The sequence below is a fragment of the Rosa chinensis genome, chromosome 5 (genome assembly GCF_002994745.2).
Source record: "Rosa chinensis cultivar Old Blush chromosome 5, RchiOBHm-V2, whole genome shotgun sequence".
NCBI lineage: Eukaryota > Viridiplantae > Streptophyta > Magnoliopsida > Rosales > Rosaceae > Rosa > Rosa chinensis.
The window spans coordinates 2,369,108-2,395,895 of NC_037092.1; the positions used below are offsets into that span (position 1 = coordinate 2,369,108).

Here is a 26,788-nt window from a genome sequence, read left to right on the forward strand (position 1 = left end):
CACAAATCATCAAGCAATGCATTGATAACTTACGGAGGAGGTTGCTCCATAAAATGCACTACAAGATCAGCACCAACACCATCTTTAGACAGCAAATCAGCAACCAAATTTATACTAGTTTTATTTTAATGTAAGATACTATTATTATTTTGAAAAATCTTGAGAACTATATATAGTATTATAGACAAATTATTCGTCCACACATAAAAACTATATATTGACTGAGTAGGTACACTATAATTTGAAAAAATAAGTGAAAAATAACCAACAAGAGTTTATAATAAATATTGATGTTATTGTTATTGATTCAGTTTACTCATGTGGTTAATTGTAGGTTTCCTTCATAGTAACCGGTAACTCGGTAAGTGAGCTCATAAATGTTTAAGGAGATTCATTACCAGTTTCTTTATTTATTTCATACTAGACTACTAGTTAGCTATCTAATTAGTATGGGTATGTGTTGGAATCATTTTGGGGGGGGGCTAAAAATCAGACACAAGTTGGTCACCTAACACTAAGAGTAGTCTCTAAGCACTATCGACTAGTCTCTCGAGATTCAAAATTGTTACAAGCCATTTTTCTCATTGTTATTCTCACTGTAGGTTGGTAGCAAATAACTTATTTATTGAAATGAGATTATGCAACCGCACTTTGCTTAGCTGTGAGTCTGTAATGCAGTACGAGCATGCCGAAACCCAAGCCTTGAGTGTTAGAAGAGCCTCCCTACTCACGAATTGGCCGTAGACCTTTTTCTTTAAGAATTGAAACAGAGCCCTTGGGTTTTGGGTTTTAGAGCTGTCAACTTGTCACAGTCAATTTGGTATTGGTTTTCCATATTTAGCTCTGTTTTCTTCTTCCCAAATTATCCAAGAAAAGGACCGTAGCCCGTAGGCGGTTGCAAACGGCTTGTCGTTGTTGCTCCTAGTAACTTAGAATAATAAGGAAATAAAAAGCCGACGACGCACACGACGAGAGCATGAGACTCGTCACGAGGAAAGTGGCAGTTCAGAACCGAAACCCTTCTTCTTCTTCTTCTCCTCCTCCTCCTCCTCCTCTTCTATTCTATGGTGGTGACAACAAACCCTAATGCAATCCTCACCCTTCCGCGGTGGGACACCAAAATCCTTACCCTAACCCCAACTCTAACCCTCACCTTCTTCTTCACTCCCTCAATTTCCCATGGAGCTTTCCCGAGAAAACCCTAGACCCCTCGCTTTTCCGGTCACCAAGCCCATGCCCGACCTCACTCCCAAGCCGCCGCCTCCGCCGCCGACCACGACTCCGATTATCGACCGCTACAAAGTCCTGCTCAAGCAGCGGGACGACGACCTCAGGGTCTCGCCCGAGGACGACGTGTCGCCGCCGAGCACCGAGGAGATTGTGCAGCTCTACGAGATGCTCTTGTCCGAGCTCGTGTTCAATTCGAAGCCGATCATTACCGATCTCACTATCATCGCCGGCGAGCAGCGAGACCACGGCAAGGGCATCGCCGACGCCATCTGCGCTCGGATTCTCGAGGTCGGTCCTGCTTGCTTCTGCTGAAAAACAAATTTGTATCCCCTCCCAATTAGGGTTTGAAAAAGGCTCTGTGTAATTAGGAATTGTAAAATTTAGCCATCTTTATGAGTTCTATAATGCTCAATTTCGTTTTGTTTCTCTCTGGTTGATTTCGAACTTGTAATCTTTTCTTTCTGTCAATTTTTCTATGTGGATTGCGCATAAGGTTTATGGTGAAGCTTGGTTTGATATAGCACAAATAACCAGTGAAATGTACCAAGTCGAAATCCACACTCGAATCAACAACCCGCACGCATGTTTGAATAAATAAAAGACTAGGATCAGTGCTAACATTGTGATAGAATTGAATCGGAATGAATGCGTCAGGCAGCTTAAGAAGTACTTCCAAATGCTGTTTGTAGTAGTCGATTTTGAAGATTGCCTTAATTGTTGAATTTCTGGTCTATTGCAGGTCCCAGTTGAGCACAAGCTGCCTTCGTTATATCTTTTAGACAGTATTGTAAAGAACATTGGCCGAGACTATGTCAGATACTTCTCTTCCCGTCTACCTGAGGTGATCTATTCTAACTTTAAACTGTGTGGTCGTTTTGTTTCTCTGATTTTATATTTCGAAGTAGTTGTTGTCGAAGAATCACATGACTCTAGTTTGATATATTTGCATAGGTCTTCTGCGAGGCATACAGGCAAGTTCACCCCAACCAGCATTCTGCCATGCGCCACCTCTTTGGCACTTGGTCGGCAGTGTTTCCACCTTCAGTCCTTCGCAGGATTGAAGCGCAGCTGCAGTTTTCTCCACAGGTAAACCAGCAATCATCAGGTTTACCTCCTTTGAGAGCATCTGAATCTCCTCGGCCGGCTCATGGCATCCATGTCAATCCAAAATATTTACGTCAGTTGGAGACCTCAGATGTGGATAATGTAAGCTATGCTGTGAAATTTTGCTCTTTTTATCTTCTGCAAAGACATGTGTTGACTTACTGTTTTAAAGTTTTTTGTTTTGGGATCTATAATTTAGATTATTTGATAATTGTTCAATGTTACCACTGTTATTCAATTATAAGTAACTAGAATATTTCCTCTAAGACACACACACACACACACTTGTGTGTGTGTCTGTTATAAGTATTGTTTTAGGCTTGGGCCTTTACTGGAAATCCTGCTGGTTCTATATGTATTGCTTTCAGTCGCTTAATTTGTGTACCTAACCAGTTAACAACTTTTTTGTATGTAAATTGTTCATAATCCTGCATAATATCAGCATGGAATAGGAAATTTTAGAGTGTAATTGTGTTTGAAAGTATGCTTTGGTTCTTGAATTGGAAAACCTGCTAGTTCTATACCTAATGGCTTTCGGTCACCAAATTTGTAACCTAACCGGTGGACAATTGCGTCACGTGTAGTTTGTTGATAATACTGATAATGTTTAGCACGCAATAGGAAATCCAGAAGTGCAATTTTGTTTGACAAAAAGAAAAAAAATGCAGTTCTGATCGATAAGTATGATTCTGATGATGCACTGCTTTAATCCTAGCAGGTTGGACCTCAAAGATTAAGCTCAACAGGAAATATGAGTCATACAGATTTTCCTGTTGGGTCCAATCGTATACAGCCATCTTCAACTGTCAGACTTGCAAGATCTTCTTCACCTTCAAATATTGGCCTTGATGAATATGAAGTAGAAAATTCTCCAAAAAGGTTTGGTGACCGGGCTTCTCCATCTAATTCTGTGTATGATTATAGAGCAATCAGAGATGAGGAGCCAAATGAAAGGCGGAGAAAACATTATCTTGATGGTAGTCAGAACCGGTTAAATAATGGACTTGAACATCAAAGACCAAGAGCTTTGATTGATGCATATGGAAAAGACAGTGGAGATAGAAGTTTAAATGATAAGCCTTTGCATGTTGGGCGGCTTGGTGTAAATGGTCTAGATCACAAAGCAACTTCAATGTCATGGCAGAATACTGAGGAGGATGAGTTTGATTGGAAATCTGTTGGCCCACCTATAACCGAGCACACTAGGAGTAATGATTTCTTGCCTTCAAATATACCACCTTCTAGAAGCTACAGGGCCAGCCCTGGCCTCGGAACACTGAATGCTAGCTCCTTAGATTCTGATATTGGGAGTAGTTGGTCTACTCAGGCATACCTACCTTCCGAGCAGTCCTCTGTAGTTGCTGAAGATCCAGCCCCCCCGCTTTCTGTATGTTCCCTTTACTTGTTTGTGAACCACTTTTGTTTAGTTAACATGGAAATCACATGAAATCGATGTTTGCAAGTATTTTATTTTGTTATTTGCATTGCAGTATTTCATAATTGCTTATTTGATTTGTCTTGATATTGGGGCCTTTGTGTGTCATCTGTAGTCTGGGTCCAACAAGTTGGTAGTTTGTGTGCCTGATTCCAGGTGTCCTTATTTGGGGTACTAGTCAAACATCTTTCTTGGATTCTTATTTTGTACACGGGGACTGTTTCGATGTTTAAAGCACTGCCAGATTACTTACCCTTCCTAACCTTGAAATGCTTTTTAGAAAATTTGAATCCTTCACTCAACTGAATGATACTAGCACCAGTAGATCTAAACAAACAGTATCATTTTCTTTTCTTTTTTCTAAGGCTATGGAAAAAAAAAAAAAAATCCTAGCCAAACCTATGCCATTTTAGGTTTTTCAATGATCAGATATAATATGGTAAAGTACTGTCATATGTTTCTTCCCTTAGCCCTCTTTAAATGGGCTCTCAAACTTTCTTCTGAAGTAACATGAATAATGATTCTGATTCATTTGAGCTCCTCTTAAAACTTCGTTATTGTTCCTGCAGTTTACTCGTGGATTCGCGGGTAGATTCCAGTCCGAGATAAATCATAATCAGGGTTCTCGCCACCCTCAAGAACCCTGGAATATGCCTTTCCATCCCTCTCAGCATTCACAGACTCTTCTTAATTCCAAAGAAATAGGTAGAAATTTCCATATGCCTGGTATGTCTCTAGGTGGTGAGAAAGTGTCTACTGATGCCGATGTGCGACTTCACGGGCCAACATCAAGAATTGGTTCTGGTGCTGACTTTGTTAATGCTGACTCTCGGTTAGTTATACCAATGTCAGTGGGTTTAAGGCCTCCAGTAAACGTGCACAATTCTCACCCGCCGCCTTTGCACCCTATTTTTCCATTGCAAAACCAGAGGAGTCAGTATGGTTTCATAAATTCTGTCGATACTGCTAAGAATCAAGGTCCATATAAGTCTATGTATATGCCTGAGCAGCAGTTGGACGGTTATGAAAACAAGGATTTGGGGTTGGCAAAGCTAAGTCAGTTGACTAGTCAGAATGCCAGACTCATACCTGTTAATCAGCGAAACCAGGCTCAGGTCAGTCCTTTCCAACCACAATTTCATCCACATCAGGAGCCACCTTATTCAGTGGGACCACGTGGATACAATTTGCAAGGGCAGGGTGGTACTGGTATTGCAAATCCTGTACCTCGTCTACAGTTGGGCTTACCAACTCACTATACCCCAAACACTAATTTGCGTGGGGACTCCTTGCCACCTCTACCACCTGGCCCCCCTCCTCCCATGCAAGGTGTATTTCCTGGTCAAAAGGCTGGTCCGGTAGTCTCTAGCAACCAGCAAGGGAGTTCATATACTGGTTTGATTAGTTCTCTAATGGCTCAAGGTGTGATCTCATTGACAAATCCAAGTGGACTGCAGGTACTTGAATTATACCTTCTGTAATTTTCAGTTTTGAATTGTTGATTTTCTACATTCATATTGGGTCGTATCTCAACCACATTATGAAATGTTTAGGATTCTGTAGGAGTTGAGTTTAATGCAGACCTTCTTAAGGTACGTCATGAATCTGCAATAACTGCTCTGTATTATGATCTCCCAAGACAATGCACAACCTGTGGTCTCCGGTTCAAGTGCCAAGAGGAGCACAGTAGTCATATGGATTGGCATGTGACAAAGAACAGGATGTCTAAAAACCGTAAGCAGAAGCCCTCTCGTAAGTGGTTTGTAACTACAAGCATGTGGCTCAGTGGTGCAGAGGCTTTGGGAACTGATGCAGTTCCTGGCTTTTTACCTGCTGACACCATTGCGGAAAAGAAGAGTGATGAAGAATTGGCTGTTCCTGCTGATGAGGATCAAAATTCATGCGCGTTATGTGGAGAGCCTTTTGATGATTTTTATAGTGATGAGACAGAGGAGTGGATGTATAAAGGTGCTGTGTACTTGAATGCACCTCATGGGTCAACACCAGACATGGATAGGTCACAATTAGGTCCTATAGTGCATGCCAAATGCAGGCCGGAGTCCACTGATGTATCCCCTGGAGGTTTTGGACAAGATGAAGGGGTATCTTTCTATATTTCTTTTCATTGTAGTTAAACTTGTTCATTGTTCACATGTCTTTCAAAAGAAACTAACTCAGTACTTGAGTGTGTGTGTGTGTGTTTATCTTTAATTTCTTTGGACAATCTTATCTCAAAACAAAATACACCCGTTTATAGTGTTTGTTACCAAAACGAAGTTGATCTTTGGAAGTCCCGCATATTTTGTTGTATGTTGCATATGCCTACATGTGATATTAGTAATTTACAAAAGGTTTTCAACTGATATCCTGATATTGAATTGAAAAGGGGGATATGTGATATAGTGCTATTAGTCTGTAATCTGTATGATACAATTGGGTTGGTGCATACTGTGCTGGAAAACTATATTTATTTTGGCTCTTTTGTCAATTTGCAGGGAACTATTGAAGAGGGTAGTCAAAGAAAACGTTTGCGGAGTTGACATAGTTAGGAGGACTTCCATGTCCACTGTAACTTAATACAAGTTTCTTCATTTTTATGGTACTCTCTTCAACTATTTTTACAGTATTGTTGGAGTAGCAGCACATTGGCTTTCAAGCCAGCTTGTACATGTATAGTAGAACTTGTACCATGGAAAGTATCTTGCAGCAGAGGTTACAATTTCTCTTGCCATAGTGTTACCCGGCTTTCTTTTTTACTGTCTAAACATCGAGACTGACAATAAAATCGACAGTTATTGTCTTTATCGTAGGTTTCTTTGTTTCTATCTTTTAAAAATGATAAGTGGTAGTGGTGCTGTTTTTCTTTGTAGCATGTTCAAGGGAGGGAGAGAATTATTGAATCCATTCTATGGAATGGTTTTCTGCAAAACATATTTTGGCGTCTTGTACATTCTGCAGGGAATGCATTGTGGAACCACCTGTAAACAAAGACTTTGAAGGCTCAAGTGCACTGTGAAGCCTCTGATGTCCTCTGTCAAATTCTTCATGTTCTTTTATTTTTGCTTTCATTTGGGGTTTTAAGGGTCATGACAGTGTAACTTATATATTAAATTGATTGTGGTGAAGTTCCTAGAGTTTCCAAATGCTACTGTTTCATAGTCGTTTAACAAATGTACTATGGATTCTGCTGAAGTTTAATTAATGAATTTTTATTTATTTACATCAATATGTTTGTGTTTCTATTATTTGTTACATAGCTCATGGAATATATTGATAAACCCATGTTTCTCGAGATTGAGGGCTGTCTACCAAGCAATGAGTTAGGACACCATGGAAGAGTTAGCTTAATTACTGTAAGTACCGTAGTTCAGAGCCCATAGTACATGATTTCACAGCTACGCCTTAACCCAAGGACAATCATTTTGTTGCTTAAAAGTTCCATTCGGAAGGTAGGAATGATATTTCCTGGAATTAAGCATTGTTTTGCCGAAATCTACAATAGATTTTGAATCCAACAAAAAATCAAACAAAATTAGAATTGAAGTGTTAATCCATTGTGGCACTGATTTTGGATTCAGGCAACTTACTGAATGTCTTGGGTAAGATTTAGCAACCTCATTGTGGCATGGAAATCTAACAAAATTAAGGTTATGGCATATTAATACCAAATTTGTCGGCATTTGGTGTTTGTTAAAGTTGTTGTGTTTTATGCAAGCGATGTCCATGTCCACACACACCCACGGCTATAGAAATGAGACTAACTCATTGTCATGCCATGGAGCTAGGGTACCGATGTCCACGCCCATGGCATGGAGGTGCCCACGCCCAAGCAAGTGAGGCTAATGGTGAACACCGGCAATGAATGTCAAGTGAAAATAATAGTGGGCATGACAAGTAAGGCTACCGGTGGCCTGCCCACCTCCCATGCAAGCAAGGCACACCAAAAGATGTCATATGCTTTTCCATCATGGGAAACAACCCTGGAACTTTCTCATAAAAACAAATCAAAATTTTCTGAGACCATCTTTTTCACCCAAGATTGTGGACCATACTCACTCACTATATATAGCACATGGTTTTTTTTTTTTTGCCAAAATTGCATATCCTTATTTTCTCACCAAAATCTTCCTCCCCTTAAGTTCTGATTTTTTAGCAATTCGAGAACTAACATAACTCAAAAATCTCAACCCGTTTAATAATTTTCCAAAGTAAAAAAACTGGGAAAATCACAACAACAAAAAAAATCTGAATTTTTGCAAACCATCACTGGGAACATGCCATAAAAATTATGATCAATGGTGAGATTATGATATGGGAGAGTTCGAATAAATATGGGTGTTGACAAGGTAACATGCGGTGGCATGCTATGAGTGCCAAACCATGACAAGACTAGACGACTAGTTTTTATTCAAATCTTTCCATGTTATAGTTTCACCATAGGTAAACCATAATTTTTAGGACATTTTCCAAGTGATGTCACCAAAATTATCAAATTTTCTATTTTCTTATTATTTTTCCGGTTTGCGCCTTCGGAAAATCGTAAAAAAGAAGAAGAAGAAAGTTTGATAGTTTTGCTAATCGTCACTTATATCATGTCCTAAATATTATACTCTATCATTGTTGATATTTTGGCACAAGGAGATTTTCAATAAAAATGTACATTGTCATGATTTGGCATGTTAAGATATTTTCCAAATGACGGCACTCAAAATGTCGAATGAATTTTTTTTTTTTAACAATTTTCCCACTTTTGTTGACATAAAAAAAATTACTTTCTGGACTCAAAAGATTCTGATTTTTTTTATTTATTTATTTTTTTTTTTATGATCACTGTCTTATTGACATTTAGAAATTTTCGGCATGGGTGCTATAATTAAAAATAGTTTCTTATCATTTTACACCAATATTGAAACCAGGGAACTGATATTATATATATGCATTTCCCTTAGGCTTACTAGCTAGCTATGTGTGTACAACTCTATGCAAATCATTTCAAGAACTCCTTCTCAATCAACCAGTTCTACCAATTAATGCAGCATTTATGTATATTCTGTAGCCACTGTACTGTATCTCATTGCTTAAAGAACTAAATTGAAGGACGCCTATTATTTCTGTTTCTTTTCCTAATGATATTATACAAGAAACGATGCAAAAATAAAGACCAAATAGTAATTACTATTTACTGCATGTCTGCAAGAGCTTCAGCTACCAGTTAATTCTCTGCCATTGCTCAAAGATACTTTAGCTAGCTATAGTTACCATATCAACGGGCTCATGAACTGACCAATTCCATGCATTCAAAATTTCTGTCCGTTGGTACGTCCTCTGTCGCATATAATTGGACCTAATCTTTCTTTTTCGACAATTGTTATGAGTTTCTGGTTGCATTTTCATTGCCAAATTAAATAGCTACTGCTTTCCACAACCATCGATTTTAATAAACACTGTATGCATGTAGCTATATATATGTGGTATTCTTTACATCTTTACTGTCCTTGAACAAACAATACGCAACGATAAGGCCTGTACTTTGATTTTTAGAGATATACAAGTATTAATGTAAGAAGTTAAGAACCATATATATAGGTACAATATTTTCCCTTCAATATTTTGTGGGTCCAAATGATTTAATTTTGTTGGGTGGCACTGGCACAGAATCAATGCCAGTTTTCAATATTATTTTGGAAGGTAAAATCTTTATATAGTACCTGAACTATCACGAAATGCACTTTTTAGTACCTACAAATTTTTATGGAGTCAAGTGGTACCTGTATTATCCTCCGTTAGTCATTTTAGTACTTCCGTCAATTATTCCATTAAAGTATGGGTAAAATCGTACAACACCTATTTTTCATATTTCTTTTACAAATTTTTTATTAAACTAAATTAAAATAAATTAGACTAGGTTAAAAGAAACACCTAGAATTGAATTTAGTAAATATCTAGATTTACCTACCATCTCTATTAATTAATCATATTAATTGTTCGAGAAAAAAGTTATCTCCAAATTAGTATATATTAAATTTTCATAAAATAAAAAAAACTAAACAAAAATAAAAGTACTGTTTTAGAGAAACTGAATTTGAAAGGAATTTGCTGTGTATTCTCATTGATAATAGGGGCCTCTTTATATAGAGGATTACAATGCATAGAATCTCAATCATACAAGGAAAGTAATTCTACATTGAATAAGATTCTAGATCCTTCTAATTAAATCCTATTACCACTAGGTCAAGTAACCTAGAGTTTGGGCTAAACACAAATTAGGTTTTCCTTGAACACTCCCCCTTATGTTGCCCAAACGCGGTGCTTCTCTCGTTGCCTCATTAAAAATCTTGCCGAGTAACAAAAACCCAGTGGGACAAAAATAACCTCGGTCGAAAGGGAAAAAGAGCACAACACACCCTTCACGTTTCGAGGTGAACATGTAGACATCTCCCCCTGATGTCTGCGCCTCCTCCTGATGACTACGATCACGGGAGTTCAGATAATTTCTGCAAGCCAATTCTTGCCACATGTTTCTCGAACGTGGATTTGGGCAATGACTTAGTAAACAAGTCTGCCTCACTGTCCTTAGATTGAATCTAGTTCACTTTGATCTCGAGGAGTGTCTGTTGTTACTGATTATGCTTGGTGTTTTCGCTTTTGATGTAGCCTTGCCTCATTTGTTCAAAACAAGCAGCATTATCCTAAATGCTCGTAGGCTCATCTGTGGTAGACTTCAAACCACAATTGTTCGAACATGCGAAATTATGGATCCAATCCATATACATTCACGAACCACTTCGTGAAGAGCAATGATCTCTTCATTGTTCGAAGATATAGCGACTAGAGTCTATTATGTAGACCTCCAAGATGTCACGGTCTTCTCCCATGGTGAACACTTAACCGGATTGAGAATGACCATTGTGTGGGTCAGAGAGATACCCAACATCAGCAAAACCTTCCAAAACACATGTCGTTTTGGGATGGGGATAGAGAACGCAGGCCAGCGTTGGCGGCGTTTCTGGTGTGTGATGGGTCCGAATCCATCATCTCTTTGTAGGGATAGAACAATCCCATATCATTCATACATCTCAAGTATCGAAAGATATCTTTTACACCAATCCAATGGCGTCGCGTTTGCGCAGAGTTATATCTAGCTAACAAGTTCACAATATATGAGATGTCCGGTCTTGTGCATTGGGATAAGTACAATAATGCGCCTATTGTACTAAGTAAGGCACTTCTGCCTCTAGCACATCTTCGTCATCATCCTTTCGACGAAGAGGATCATTTTCAGGATCAAGACTACGGACGATCATGGGGGTGCTCGAAGGCTTGACCTTGTCAAAATGCCTAAGCATCTATCGACAAAATGCTCAAGTTCCAAACCGAGCCATAATCGTGTTCTCCCAAAATCCTTCATCTCAAACTACGGATTTCAGGTATTCAGCGGTTTCCCTTAACTCTTTAAGGGCTTCTAATGAAGATCATGTCCAACATGAACCGCGATAGAATCCAAAACTTGTCATAGAAACGCGTGGGCATATCCCTTCCCAATCAAGTAGTCACTTTAGTGAGCGTTTCAACCTCTTTGTAAACGCGCTCCATGGTTTAGAGCTACTTAACTTGGGTAAATGAAGTTCACCATGAACCTTCATGTATATTCCATATCTAGATCCCTATAAAGATACGTAGTGACCACATTTGTAAGCTGCATATTCAGTTATTCAGAAACTACCAAACTGAAAAGGTAGTGGAGTGCAGTGACATCCATTACTAGAGAATATGTCTCATCGTAGTCAATTCCAGGGCGTTTTGTGAGAAGCCATGCGCCATAAGGCGAGATTACCATCTCTTTTTCTCACTACGCTTTCTAACGAAGACCCATTAGTCAACAGGTTTTATATTAGGAGGTGTTGGCATCTCTAGCTCGAAAACCTTCCTCTTCGTTAGAGAATCCATCTTAACCTGGATCGCATCTTTCCATTTAGGCCAAATTTCTCTACGTTGGCATTCATTCATCAACGGAGCGTGGTTCGATATCATCGGACTCAACAAACTCATGCGCATGCGCAACTACATCATCATTATGATGGAGTTTCTATCCCACGTCTCATGTACACTAGTGTAATTTTCATAGAGCTCTATATTCTCAGGAATAGGTTCTGACGTTGAGGCGTCCCCCAACGATAACCATAACCCGGAAGATTCTCATGAGACGGATTTTGAGTCTTGATGATCAAAGGATTGGAATGTGCCAAAGTATCATTCGAACCCACGAGCCTCCCACGCATCCTAGCTGGGGCCATGGCCTGTAACGCCAGAGTGCCACTCTCTTTGGCGTTGGCGCCATACCCACCTCCATGTGCGGTGGCGCTACGTCCTCTCGTAGGGACGTCCTTCCTTGCAGGTTTGTTTGCAGCATATTTGTGTGATCTCGTCACTTTAACAGGGATCCAGATGAGACATAGTGGGGACAGGCCACGACAATTCCTGTCGTTCCTGTTGAACATCTGTGTTCTTATCTCCCCCGAACGACGGGAAGACTGTCTCATCAAAGTGACAACACCGCTAATCTAGCTGTAAAGAGATCGCCTTGCAAGGGCATTAAGTGGCGGACGATTGTTGGAGTCTCAAATCCAACGTACATTCGTCCTGTAAGGACCCATCATAGAGCGCTGTTGGCGGCGCAATCGGCACAAAAATGGCTCACTCAAATGTGCATAAGTATAAAAGACGTGTACCCAGTCACTAGCTGTAACGCAGAGGTACATTGAGTGGCATTAGGTCGTAGATGAATTAGCATAGCTTCATGCGATATTGCATCACCCCAAGCGGATGTTAAGAAGATTGGTGCGCATTACCAATGTTCGGGCTACCATCGTAGTCGTTTCCGTGAGACCAATTGGGTGTGTACATGGGAATGTGATGTCCAACATCAAGCCCATTGCAATATCCATCGAAAGTCTTTCGATGTAAACTCTGTAGCATAGTCAAATCCAATTGACTAAATAGGATGATTCGGGGAGTGAGCCCGTTGTTGTATGATATGTGCTAGGAGTGTAGCATAAGCAGCATTACAAGTGGACAATGGCACAACAAGTGACCAGTGTGTTTGCGTGTCAACCAACATCATGAGATATTTAAACGTTCGCAAGTTGGTTGAATTAATCCACAAAATCCCTACGGATTCTTTGTAAGAACAGAATGAGGATTGTCATATCCTTTGCATAGGACGGTCTCAGTCCTAGTTTCCCTAAGGAACAGGCTTTGTAAAAAAGCGAGAGGCCTTAGAAGCAACCATTAAGTATTTTGGTTAGGCCTGAGCGTTCGAAACGCTATGTGAAGTAAGTTGGTGATTGCAACATCACCTGGGGCGCTATCACCATGATGGACGCTATCCATGGCGTGATGGATATGGACTACGCCAGCCCTAGGCTGATGGTGGACGGAGGCGGTGCCCTAGGCAACAGCGTCGGTCACACTTAGTCTAGGAATCAACTTTTGATTCATGCTTTATTTCGCTCGAGAGAAAAGATGTCCGTGTGAAATCTTTTGTAGACGGATCATCATATCATGACTAGGATGATCTATCCTGTCGTGACAAAGCCAATATGTGTCTAAATCGAAGAGATCTTCTCTCATAATTTTATTGGATTTAATAGCTCTAATAGTGACATAAAGTCCACTAGAGCGACACATAAACTTCTCTAAGATGCGCCTTTGTTCGCAATCATTAGAGGTAATGCAAAGGAACTCATTTCCGTTCTCTACATGCATTTTCGCATGGAATTCATTGGCTATTCATAGGTGTGATTTTCCCTATGAGCGTAGAGAGCTTTTGCGACAATAATCAAGGTGCCTTTTGGCAAGGGGAACTTGGGCTATTCCATGTCCTTGAATTAATATTGATGGCCTAGCCATCGTAATCACAAAGTAATATGCTTAGAATCAAAATTGAGTCATAATGAAAAGCACTCGAAATTTTATTCATAAGTCAACGGAGTACATCATTGTTTCTATGATCAAATAAAATCTAATCCAATAAAAAGTAATATGGCAATCGCCTACATCTCTTGGAAAATAAAAAGACTTAATCAAAATCGCCAGTTTCTGGGTCTTGATCCTTGTAGTCTTCCACCCTTAGATCTAGATCACCATCTTGATCTTCTTGTGCCATGTAATTCGCTTCCCTTGCTTCACGACACGTCTTGTATGCGTTTGCAACATTCTGGGGTGCGGTACATGTTTTGGCCCAATGTTCAGTTGATCCACATCGAAAACAAACATCATTATGGTCAGGCTCCCTTGATCGAGGCGCCATTGGGGCGCAATTTGGACGACCTATCCTCTTGGTGGCGTTACCACCATGGTCGGAGGCTCCGCCTCTCTCTCTCTCTTCACACGTTGACCTCTACGGTTCCGTGCACGCCTCTCTTGGCGATTTCCTTCCTCTTTAGGGCGAACATATGGACCAGAGTGTCCAGAATTGTCCCTATCCTTAGAATTTCGCTCCTTGCGTCCTCCATTGGGGGCGCGACTATAGTTAGACTCCGGAATAGGCTTAGTTCCCACGGGTCTAGCATTATAGTTCTTCACAAGAATATTGTCGTGCTTTTCAGCTACGTTCATGGCGCCAATGAGCTCATGAAACCTTGTGATACGTCCTACATTTACATCAATCCGATAATTCTTTGAAATCATCAGTGCAGAGACGGGGAAGGTAGAGAGAGTCTTCTCGATCAACATCGTATCAGTTATGGCTTGGCCACAAAACTCCATCAGAGACTTGATACGAAGAGCTTCCGAGTTATAATCAAGCACAGACTTGAAATCACAAAAGCGGAGGCTATGCCATCGCACTTCTAAATCAGGAAGCAGGGAGTCACGAACGTTGCCAAATTGCTGCTCAAGTTCTACCCATAGCTTTCTTGGGTCTTCCTCATTGAGGTATTCATTTTGGAGCGCGTCATTCATGTGCCTTGTCATGAGAATTATGGCTTTAGCTTGTTTTGCTTCGAAAGCAGTAGCTTGCTCAATGGAGAGCACGTTCTGACCAGGCTCTTGGATGGCTCCCAGAAGTCCATCAGCCTTAAGATGTTGGCGCACATCTCGGACCCACCTATGGTATCCTGCGCCAGTTGTTTCTAGTGGAACGAAGTTCAACTTGTTCAGGTTACTCATCCTGAAAAACAACACAAGATTAGGGTTAGTTTCGGAGCAAAAAGGCTACCACGAAAAACTATTAAATTTCTTAGCGTAGTCGCTTCCAAGAAATTAGGGATTTTCTGAGCGTAGTCGCTTCCAAGAAAATCTGATTCCAAGAGGGGTTTTGGATTAGATCGAAACAACGATGTATTTGGTCGATCGTTTTCTTCTCAACAAACTTTAAGTTTGGAGGACTCTACAAGCTCCAAGCTTGGAGTGAGCACGAACCCCCACAGTTCGGCTTTTGGTCTCCCCTATAAAGAAGAAAAGGGGGGGTAGAAGAAGGGATGTTGGAAGTCCCCGAGAAAAGAAGAAGAAATTGAAATAAAACTTCAAAAACGGGAACTTTTAGAAAAGTTTACCTTAAAAAGATGGCCGGAAAGTTACTGTAGCTGACCGGAAAAGTAGACGAAAAGTGACCGGAAGTTGGCCCGAAAAGTCGCCGGAAAAGCGTTGACCGGAGGGTTGACCGGTCGTTGACCGGTGTGCTGACGTGGCAATCAGAGCTGACGTGGCACTGGTGATGACGTGGCTGCTGGACTGGAGGCTGACGTGGATGCTTGCGTGGCAGATGACGTCAGGGGTTTTTATGCTGCTGGGCTTCTGGTTGTTGGGCTTCAGGTTGCTGGGCCAAGATCTTTGGCTTCTGGGGCTTGGGCTGACTGCAGCTGGGCCTAGGGTTGACCGGAGTTGGGTTCAGTTGACTGAAGCACAGATAGAAGATGCAGGCGGCGGTTCAGGCGGCCGGTTCACGATCTTAATATTTTGGCTCCGGTGATTTGGGGTGCTGCTGCAGCTAGGGCTGTCAATTCCGACACGACCCGATAACACGACTCGAAACCCGCACGAAATAAAGCAGGTTGAACCCGCACGATTAAAAAGCGGGTCGATGGTGGGTCAACCCGCCATGACCCATTTAATAAATGGGTCGGCCACGGGTCAACCCGCTAACACGAAGTGAACCCGTATAACCCAATTGTGCTATGTTTCTTCTTGAAATTTTGGATGTTCAGATTATTTTATCATAGGATTAGACAATTTGAAATATTTCACTTTTTAATTATTAGATTTAATTATTTATGAATTATATATAATTATTTATATTTTTCGTCTTGTGGAGTTTTTAGTTAATTTAATCAATTTATGTATTTTTTAGTTAAATGGGTCACATTGTTGACGCTTAAATGAGTCGTTTTGTCTAACAAGACATGACCTATTTATTAAATGGGTTAAGCGGGTTGGAAATGGGTAACCCGTTTAATAAATGGGTTGGGTTTGGGTTTAAATTTTTGACACGATTATTAAATGGGTTGGGTTTGGGTTTATATTTTGCGACACGACAAATACCTTAACCCGACACGAATCCAACCCGACACGACCCACTGACAGCCCTAGCTGCAGCTGCTGGTGAATTTTGGTAGCAGTAGGCAGGGAGGAAAGCTCCGAACCGGGGAGAGAGGGTATGGGTATTTCTGGGGGCCGGTTCGGATATTTTCCGGCCGGTTCTGGGCTCCTGGGGGTGAGAGCTTCAAGGTGGGTGGCAGAGGTTTCGGGGGTTTGGAGGCTACGAATATTAGGTTTCAGGGTTAGTGCTTCGTGCTGATAACGTGTTTTAGAGAAACTGAATTTGAGAGGAATTTGCTGTGTATTCTCATTGATAATAGGGGCCTCTTTATATAGAGGATTACAATGCATAGAATCTCAATCATATAAGGAAAGTAATTCTACATTGAATAGGATTCTAGATCCTTCTAATTAAATCCTATTACCACTAGGTCAAGTAACCTAGAGTTTGGGCTAAACACAAATTAGGTTTTCCTTGAACAAGTACTTAAATTAATTGACCCAAGTGTCCCGATAACAGTGAAGAATAAATTGGGTATTTTTTTTTTTTTTTTATGTGTCAAAATATTTTTTAATTATAGATATTCAATATATTAAATTCTATAACTCTAATTATGAATAAAAATACTATTTTACTCACATGAGTGTCACATGACCACCACATAGGCATTTTTAACGGAATAATGGACAGAGGTACTATAAGGGCTAACAGAGGGATAGTACAGGTACCACTGGACTCCCTGAAAATTTGTAGGTACCAAAAAATTCATTTCATGATAGTTCGGGTACTATATGAGGATTTTACCCTATTTTGTATTGTTTTGTAAGCTGGGTAGTTGCTAGTTTTAATTTTTTTATTTCCAGTGCGTCTACAGCCATGAAGCATTGGCTGCATCGATCTGTATAGTTCTAACAGATTGAAATAATCAATTTTTTTTTTTTTAAGAATAGATAATTTCATTACTTATCCATGGCCAGAAAGCATGTACATCAGATGCTGTCTCATACCAAAATTATAAATTGCTCAAGCTGCCAAGCAAAAGACAAGTGACCCTTACTGTTAATACATACGCTCACTTATTGAGCCCAACAACAAAGAAATAAAATCCTCACTATTGACCTCCCTTTAAACAGTAACCTAGTCGCCTAGAAACCTCAATTTGTGTACAACTAGAGAAACTAAGATGAAAGTAACAGAAGACCATACTTTTAGTATTAGGCAAGATGAACAGGAAAGTTTAAAACTTTGCCCTTGTCTCTAGGGCTAGAAACAGTACCAATAGCTGCAAGATCTTCATGAAGAGGTTTGACGCCATCATACTCTTCAAAGCAAATCAGGGCTTGATCAAAACACCAACCCCCACCTCGGAGTACCTTGTTGGTTTCACACACTGATTCAAAGGAGAACAAGAATAAATCTCCAGCTCGTTCCTGAACCTTAAATTCTGCCTTTGGATCAACCGGCTTGTGGGTTAGAGGTTTTCCAATCAGAAAAGGTTGGGAGGACCTGCAAATGATACCACCACCAATCTTTCCTAGGTCTGGAGTGTTGCCTCCTTCAGCGAGGGCAAGGGAAGCAGTGAAGCTTGCTGTGACAGCATCAATGGAAGCCATTGGATGGAGAGAAGTTGCGAAGAGAGCGATAGCAGGAAACTAGGGAAGGAGGGGCTAGGGTGCCGTTGAAGACTAGGTTGAGAGGAAAACTCTCCTAGGGTTTTCTTGTATTGTTTTTTGTTAGTAAACCTATTTTGAAATAATCAAAATGTTAAATGAACAAATGAGTTATGTATAGCGATTGACAACTCTATATATAGTACCATACTTAATAAATGGAGATAGAATCCAAAGCACATTATGATTTAAGATTTAGGGTTTACGGATACGTTCTTGCTAAATGGAGTACGAATACCATTTTCAGGCCAAAGGGTTGCTATAAAGATAAATATTTGCACCATTTGCTGTGAAAACATTACTTATATTGCTATCAACTTTAAAAATGACATCAATCATTACATACATATTTTTGAGTTTTTATTAACATTGTTAGCAAGTCATTATAAACTCGAAAATTAATATTATTTTCAGACTCACATAAAAAATGTACATAAATGCACACTGATTTTTCTGAAGTATCCCTAACGCTGCCATTTTCTTGGTGATTACCATTGGATTAAAATCTCAATTGAAGTACTTTATCCTTCTAAAACTAATACTAAACATTGAATTTTAGTTTCAAGCAATTGGTGACCATGGATTTTCATTAAATATACAAACATAAGGCATTGTGTTGTGTATATAAAGAATTGAATGCTCAAAGAAACAAAGAGACGAGAGAAATTTTAGATAATTAAATATGAAACCTAGCCTGGAGCTTTGCGAAGCTTCTGGAGTTGGTGATGTAGTAGGAAGAATTTGTTCTATCACAAATTGGTTCTGGTGTTGGATATAAATGATGCCTGTACATATAGTACCTCAGCGTACATAGCTTATAAATAGTACCACCTATTTTAAGGGGTCCCTATCCTGCAAATTAAATTTCTCCTCTATATATCGTATATTAAATTATCTCAACAACCGTTTGGTTAAAACCATAAATTTTACACACAGTGTTTGAATGGAGGTGGTACCTCATTTCAGTGTTCTTCAAATTTCACAGTGTAGTAAATATTAGGATGATTGTATCGTACATTGACAGGCCTGCACTGCTATAATATGAATTCAAATGACCTCACACATATGGAGAAGTAGATAGAAATCTGTATCTGGTTAAGTCGAAATTGAAGACCTCTCTGAACTTCATCTGCTTGCCATTTCAAATCACAATCATTGCGAGCTGCAAAATGCAGATACCTTTATACATTTGCATTCGTACGTAGTGAATATGCAGTAAGGCAGTAAGGCTCTTCCGATTTTACAGTCAAAATGTACATTAACTGGAAAGCAATCATGCATCTTAGCATTCCTAGCTAGCTAGTTCTAGCAGTAACAGGAAATGTCTGTGTTAGATAAATACGCCTTTTTGCATAGTTTCTACAGCTAGGTAGATTGCTGAAATTTAAAAGGACGATGATTAAAGGTCGGACGAGCTAGATCAAGAGGTAGTGAATAGCTATATGGTACACCTTTTTGGTCAACTACATAAACGATGTTACTCTGAGTCTCGGACCAAAAAAAAAAAAAAACATGTTGCCAATGTAATTAAACGCACATAATGAATTACTAACAAATTGAGCTAAAAACACTTTCATTGTCGGTCAAGCCGTAACACTTGTCTCCTCCTTCCAACTGCGCCGCGACCTACTCAGACCTATACTAAAACCCTAGCGTGCCTCCGCGACCTACTCTCTTCTTTAATTGACCTTCTTGCTCATCCGACTGTACGCCGCCATGCCAAGCGGGCCTCTGGCTTTGCCGGTATGCGCCGTGTGGTCGGACATGACTAGTTTTTTCTAGGATGCATCTGGATGATGATCAAGACCTGGATTCGGTTTGGTGATCAGATCGATTTCGATTTGGTTACGGGCTGGAGAGGGGATTGGAAGCTTTTGGCGACTGCAAGAAGCTTGAGGGGTGCAATCTGATGGGATCTCAATTTGGCAGAGGATATGCTCAAATGCAGATGGGGTGGCTGTGTGGATTGGTTATGGCAACGAGATGAGTCTGGTTCGGCTGGGTCGATGTGCGTTGGTGGGGTGGTCACCCGGTGTGCAACGGAGACGGCAACTTCGATGGCTACTAGTGGCGGCTTCGACGGTGATTTGCTCGTCACTAGGGTTCTGGGCTGATCCTGGTGGTTGGGTCTGGGTGCTTGGGCTTTGTCCTTGGGCCAGGTCTAGTGGTCATGTTGGTTGGACCCCTTGTTTTAGTTTTCTTGCCTAGCCTTTTCTAGCGGACTGGCTTCTGTTTATTCTAGCTTTTTCTAGTTTAGTCTGTCACATGGATTTTGGTCTTTGTCGGCTTAATTCTTAGTTTTTCTAGTTGTACACCAATTAAGGTCTCTAGGCGACTAGATTTACTATTTTAGGAGAGTTAAGTTGTGAGGGTTTGAGTCCTTTGATTTTTAGGCTGGAATAAGTGAGCTCATTTTGTTTATAATGAGGGTACCTGTCATACTGCTTGGTGGGTTGTGCTATTTATGATTTTGGTGTGAGACAGCATATGATGTACGTGCCTTCTAGCCATGGATAAATTAAAACAACAACAACAAATTGAGCTAAATGATCGATGGAGGAGGAGCACCAAGTATTAGCGTTATTAGAGTACATTATCATATACAAAGTATTTCAGTAGGCAACCATATATGATCACGTAGTGAATTAAGGATCAGTGGGGATGATAGGTGTCTCTTTCATAAACCCAACATACACAGAAGCAAAAATCATTCTGAAAGCAACTAACATTAATCTGAAATTGCATAAACCATAATTCTTGACTTTCAAAAGTCGAATTAACACCTCTTGGAGCAGAAACACTAGATGGAATGCAGCTATGGAATTACCACCCCAGGCTTCGATCTTACATACAGTTATGAAATTACCACCCTAGGAACAAAAGTAAACCCTAAAATCCCAACCCTAACCCTAATTAGGACCTACGACAAAAACAGTAGCGGAACATAGTTATTCTAACTTTGTAATTAACAATTAACCACACTAAGGCCTGAGTTCACTTTGATCTTTTTGTTAGGGGAAGTCAATACCCGAACCCACTACCCTTGTGGGGTGGTGAATCGCTTCTTAGACCATGCCTCAACAAAACACCAACCAACAAGGATATTTTAAGGTGCGTTCTTGACTCTTCCCTAATTAGTCCTCAATTACTCAGTAAACCACATCATTCTTGTTTCCTTCTTCCCTTTCCCACTGCAATTGAAAAAAAAAAAAAAAAGACATGATATTGTTAGAGAAAGGGAAAAGAAAATTTCCAGGGCAATATATCAAAGATACAATTGCTAGTGAGCTCACCTTATGTAAGGAAATTCCAGGATCATGGGTTCTGATCACATGTGACCGCACCTCTAATCCGCTCAACAGTGCACTTAATCAGATTGTTAACAGTGGCCACAGATCCAAGCGAGAGTTTTGCAGTAGGAACTGAATCAACTAGGATCTGAAAGGCTACTGTCAGTAGAGATCCACCAGAACCAACATCAAGAATTCCTCCAGCTCCTCCGGCAGGAGGCCCATCAGGTAGGATAGCAAAACCCGATGGCAGAAGTGCAACATAATCAGGGTCACCCCCACTCAACACGACATTCATGGCCACAATATCGACTGGAGCATATATCACATACGACCCTGTTGAATCTGTGCAGCTCTCCTGGAGTATCAGCATGTTGCTTTGACTAGAATTTGCACTCTACAACACCAATTTGAGTTTCAACATTACTAAGTAACTATAGTCACAGGCCACATACAAGACAGTATATTTTAGACCACATCAGTGAATGCACAATATTGTTTTGTGCATGGTTCACTAATGTGGTCTAAAACATATACCCCCTCCAACACTACTTTTTGATAGAAATAGCTTAAAACTTACATTTACACGCAATAAGGAGACACAGTTACCAGGATCACGACCGTTCGCTATGTGTGCCATCTCTTGCACTAGGCCACCATTTGAAAGGATATCCCACTGAAAAATTATAATGACAATCACACATTACATGTGCATACATATGAGCAATGCAGACCCTCATGTTTAAAATGCAGAAATTAGGTTAAGGTGTCTATTTATGTACCTCACTCCGAGAATTCTCATCTCGAAGGAAATCAAAGACTCTCTTGGGAGGAACTGGAAGCCAGAAGGAAGTTGCAGCACTTAGAACAATGCCAGGAGGCCTTCCAGGATCATCCATGCTTTTCCTGGTCATGACCCTCACATCATCAGAGCCTGTTGCTGACAATGTCGTCCACGCGTGTGCCGTAGAAGCACCTACGCCAGTGCAAAAGCTCAACACCATCCTCTGCGCGAGCTTCAACATACTTTTCCTCCCTTCTGCACTAGTTATGACTATTAACATCACAGAAATGATCAAGTTAAGGGAGCAGTATGATCATGTTGGATGTATTGATGACAATTTACCAAATTGAAATTAATTTATAAATGTCATGTACCACAGAGATCTCCAGCCGGAATATTGTTGGCCAATGAACTTGCAAGACGTTCACATTGTCTATCGAGTGCAGCAACCCAACGCTTGGCTCCAAATGCAAGACCAGAGTTTACTAGTGGTCTGTAAATGTTGTGAACCGCTCTATCATCCACTTCTACGTGTTCCACCCATACAACCTAAATCAAAACCACATATATTTAACCATGATTGAGTACACTTCCATTAGTTAAGAAAATGAATAATTGTAAAACATGGACTACAACTGGTTTAGTAAGGGTGAAATCAACATTACCTTGGAGTAACCATTAGGCAATTCTTGGATTAAGCAACCGGATGGCCTTCTACGACTTCTTGAAATTGAACTTGGGCGTAAATTATCCAAGGAAACATCAACCACTGCCCAAGTTCCATCAGTATGCTGCTTACAGTACCTTACAAAGTAGTTCTCACGAGTTGGAACAAGCGGTGAGGGAACTTGGAACTCAGCTGACATCTTGAACAAAATAAAGGAAAAAAAAATAGTATTAGAGTATTATATATGTATGTTTTGAGGAGGCTATGCAAATTACAGAAATGATCCATTTCAAATTTAGAGACATTTTGTTCATACCACTTGCAAGGCTCCGTTGTAGTTTCCAGCTACTCCGGTTGATAGGATGTCAAGGGTCATTGCTCTTGAAACAATACCACAGAACACAGTAGACCATTGGTTCTGAAACACATGACAAATTCAGAGACTAGTTTAATTAATGTAAAGTATAAGATTAAGAAAAAAGAACTAATATAATTACCACATCCATAAGAATCTCAACAAGGTTAACGTGATTCATGATGACCAATGCTGATTCTCTTGAAGCTTCAGATTTTAAGCCCAATGGTTTAGGGCCAATACCCCTAGGAAACGTCCTCAAGTATTCGTCTTCATTTAGAATATCATGATGAGTTGATGAGCTGTTGTCATGAGCAGGAACCCATAAAGGGTCTCCAGCCTGAGCCATTCTAATGAGTTCTTCCATGGCTGCCACAGCAAGCTCAACAATCAAGGGCTTGTCAGCATCAGTAGGCACTGAAACTGATCTGAGAAGGTCACCAGATCCATACATTTCTCCTACATAACCAGACTGTGAAGCCCCAAAACTGCCAACCGCGAGATCAAGGGAGCGGGAAGGCCCTTGAGAAGATGAAAGGTGAGAGAATGAGCTTGACATAGGCTTGCCAACGTATTTGGCGGCAATTGAAGATATCCTATCAATCTGCATCAAGCAATCACAAAATTCATGAACATACATACATACATAAAAAAAAATTTGTTAGTATAATTACAGCTACTTTCAAAAGCTTATTTTGTTAGAATGTAGGCTGAAAATTGTTTGACTTTGTTTGATTTGTAACAATGATGGCCTACCTCTTCACGTAAACGAGCATTTTCGATCCTCAAATGTTGCTCATCAAAGGACATCTCACCAAGAGCAGCCGGACCTCCACAGTTGGGGCATGTGGCATTGCTGAGGGCTTCCTTGTATCGATTGTTCTCAGCACGAAGCTTGTCATTTTCGTTTTTCAAAATCGAATTCTCATGCCGTTCGTGTTGAGCCTATCATGAACACATAAGTGGGGGTAAGAGTATTAGTCATCATCCGTGTCAAAATTGATATATCACAAAATAATCAAAAGATATATTATTGGAGCTTAATCTGTGTAGAGGTTGCATCAATTACTTAATTACTACAAAGTCAAAAGACAATAGCGATAATGCCTGAACACAGAATTAACTAGAAGTGGGTTCATAAGACCATTAATTTGGAAGTAAATGACTTTTAGAAAGAGTCTAAATTAATTTCGGGGAGTTACCTTCATTTGGGTTCGCTTATTTTGAAACCAGAATTTGACTTGCAAAGGCTCTAACCCTAGCTCACGGCTCAGCTCCTTTCTCTGCTTGTCATCTGGGTGCGGACACTCCTTGAAGAATCTAATCACCAGAAACAAATGATCAAGATCAAACACCCTAATTACCAAAGTTCAAACAAAACCCCTAAAGAGAAGGAATCTATAAATCACTCTCTCTTACGCTTCCATTTCCTGGATTTGGCGCTGTGTGTGGCGGTGGTAGCGTTTCCTTTTGGGGCGAGGTTGGGAGGGATCTAGTTCATCTCCAGAGGGAACATCTGTTGTTTCAGTGCCGGATTTTGTCTCAAAATCATCATCCCGGCTCCTTCCCATATCACTCTCAGAGCTTTTGTGGGTCGACATGTCCAGCATACTCATATGGTGGCTGTCGAACATGCTTGGCTGAAACATTTCTACCAAATCCCTAAAAACCAATTCACAAAGCTGAAGCTAGCAATATATATATGACGTCAATCTGCCAAGAAAAACATGGATGTCTTAGTCTGTCAGTTACATAAACCAGCTGGGGCTCTAATAAACATGTAATACTAAACAACTCAGACCAAGCACGGAGAATTTAACACTGCAGAGATTTGGAATTAACATTTACAGTGGGTTAAGTAGCTAGCACAGTGATTTATTTGGGACAGAAAGAAAATAGAAAGAGGTGGGAGAAATGAATCAGAATAGGATGAAATAAAGGGTAGGGAGACAAATTCAAAGGGAAAATGATCTGTATTCCACTGTGGAATTTGAAATAAATGTACAAGATAATATAGAAGCTGTAAACCATGTATATATATATATATATATATATATATATATATATATATATATATTCAAGTCTCTCCCCTACCCCCACCTCTCTCTCTCTCTCTAAACAGACTTAGCGTTTCAACCAAGAAGGATTTTTCTTGTGATTCATTCCTTAAACCTCATGAGAAATCACAAAATAAAAATACATGTATAGAAAAATGAAGAAAACCAAAATGGTCGAAGCCCTTAACCACTGGATAAGGAAAATGAAAACTGAACGGACCTGTATATGAAATGATTAGCTGAAAAGAGATGACTGAAACCTTACACCAACCACTTTCTGTTCATGTACTTGTAACAATTACTCACCAGAAACATTTTTCCGGCAGCTCTGCGTATTTCGCTCTCTCTTTTCTCTCTTAGACAAAACCCTAGACACCTTCCTCTCTCTACTGGAAAGATGAGAATTGTCTTATATGAATTGTTTGAGAGAGGTGGGGTTGGTTGATTTGAATTTAATAGAGATGCTATTGCAACCCCCCTGTCTGAGAAAAGCTAAATAGATTGTCACAAGTGACATGAGGGCAGAAATGACCTCCAGAAAGTTATTAGAGCCTTTTGTTCTTACGTGCTAAATATCTGGATAATCTTTCGCAAAGATTATAACGGCTCACACCCCGCTTAAATTTCTTTGTCTTGAAAATAATAACGGAAGATTCCTCTAAAAATAAAAATAATGAAGAGACAGATCATGTGTGGAAAGAAGAAACAAGGTCTTGGAGAACTGAGTCAACTGACCGTCTGAGCCTTTGAGGGTCAAGGCTAGCTAGGGTCAGATCTGTTCCCAAGGCATTTTAGGCCACCGGAGCGAGTGGTGCTGCGGGGATTTTTTGGTGGTGGTGAAAGTTTTTGAAGGGTTTAAGAAGATGAAGATGAATGCGGTGATGGAGAAGAGAGATAGAGAGAGAAGGGAAGAGAAAACGGACGAGAAAAAAGAGGAGATAGAATCCAAAATGGTGAGTTGGGGAAGAAAGAGGGATACAGGTGACTACTGAGAGAGAGGAGTTATTGCAGAGCGTATTGAGAGGGTGCAATAGCATTTATGGAGGGAGGAGAGGTGAAGTAAATGCGAATACCATAAGAGAGAGAGAGAGAGAGAGAGAGAGAGAGAGAATTTGGTTTGCATCAATCTCATGCTTCTCATCCTCATCAAAGATCACCATCATCAATCCTAGCTAGCTCATGTTTTAAATTTCTTATAGGGGGTATGGTGAAATGATTTACGACTCCATAACTGCCCTAACATCAACCTTTTCACTATCTCCCTCACTCTATAGTGATTGCATACTCGACTTTGTTTTTTTTTCCCTTTCATACGGCCGGACTATTCCATAATCAGCTTCTTCTTCTTCATTAACAACTAGTTGTTATGATGTACATACATCTAAGTCAGCTAATATGATCATATTTGGGTGTGAGGAGGAATTCTGGGTGGTTAATTATTTTTAGAAAAATTTGTTTCATTTTGTAAAGAGATAGAATTTTTTTTGAGCACAAATAAGATTAATTTACTCTAATGTTTTTAGTGATCATGAGTAAAGAGAATAATTGTCAAATTAAGTAATGAATGGTGTTTTGACCTTAACATTCCCAAAGTTTCTCTCTCACCTCGAGAAACCCTAAGACCCTAAACCATTTGAATTCTTTCTCATCCGGCAGCG

The 26,788-nt window shown here is 40.1% G+C and overlaps 2 protein-coding genes across 6 annotated transcripts; one reads left to right on the top strand and one right to left on the bottom strand.

Annotated features, from left to right (window-relative positions):
• The first annotated feature begins 952 nt into the window (after positions 1-952).
• Positions 953-6,903, top strand: LOC112202746 (polyadenylation and cleavage factor homolog 4). 2 transcript variants are annotated; one of them, XM_024343748.2, is made up of 7 exons: positions 953-1,518; positions 1,970-2,071; positions 2,182-2,436; positions 3,050-3,721; positions 4,339-5,226; positions 5,323-5,871; positions 6,265-6,903. In XM_024343748.2, exons 1-7 carry the CDS (start codon positions 1,180-1,182, stop codon positions 6,307-6,309), a joined length of 2,850 nt encoding a protein of 949 aa, XP_024199516.1. In that variant the 5' UTR covers positions 953-1,179; the 3' UTR covers positions 6,310-6,903. The 2 variants fall into 2 exon arrangements, with proteins under 2 accessions (XP_024199516.1, XP_024199517.1); XM_024343749.2 differs by having other exon boundaries at positions 3,053-3,721.
• A 13,771-nt stretch (positions 6,904-20,674) lies between these two features.
• LOC112202253 (homeobox-leucine zipper protein PROTODERMAL FACTOR 2) lies at positions 20,675-26,165 on the bottom strand. Of its 4 annotated transcripts, none has more exons than XM_040507101.1 (12): positions 25,866-26,165; positions 24,493-24,786; positions 24,276-24,393; positions 23,830-24,018; positions 23,216-23,677; positions 23,035-23,136; positions 22,717-22,917; positions 22,426-22,600; positions 22,050-22,321; positions 21,848-21,943; positions 21,271-21,664; positions 20,675-21,168 (listed from the first exon to the last, which is right to left on the bottom strand). In XM_040507101.1, exons 2-11 carry the CDS (start codon positions 24,720-24,722, stop codon positions 21,293-21,295), a joined length of 2,217 nt encoding a protein of 738 aa, XP_040363035.1. In that variant the 5' UTR covers positions 24,723-24,786; positions 25,866-26,165; the 3' UTR covers positions 20,675-21,168; positions 21,271-21,292. The 4 variants fall into 4 exon arrangements, with proteins under 4 accessions (XP_040363035.1, XP_040363034.1, XP_024198966.1 ...); XM_040507100.1 differs by having other exon boundaries at positions 25,696-26,165; XM_024343198.2 differs by having other exon boundaries at positions 25,437-26,165.
• Between the last annotated feature and the right edge of the window lie 623 nt (positions 26,166-26,788).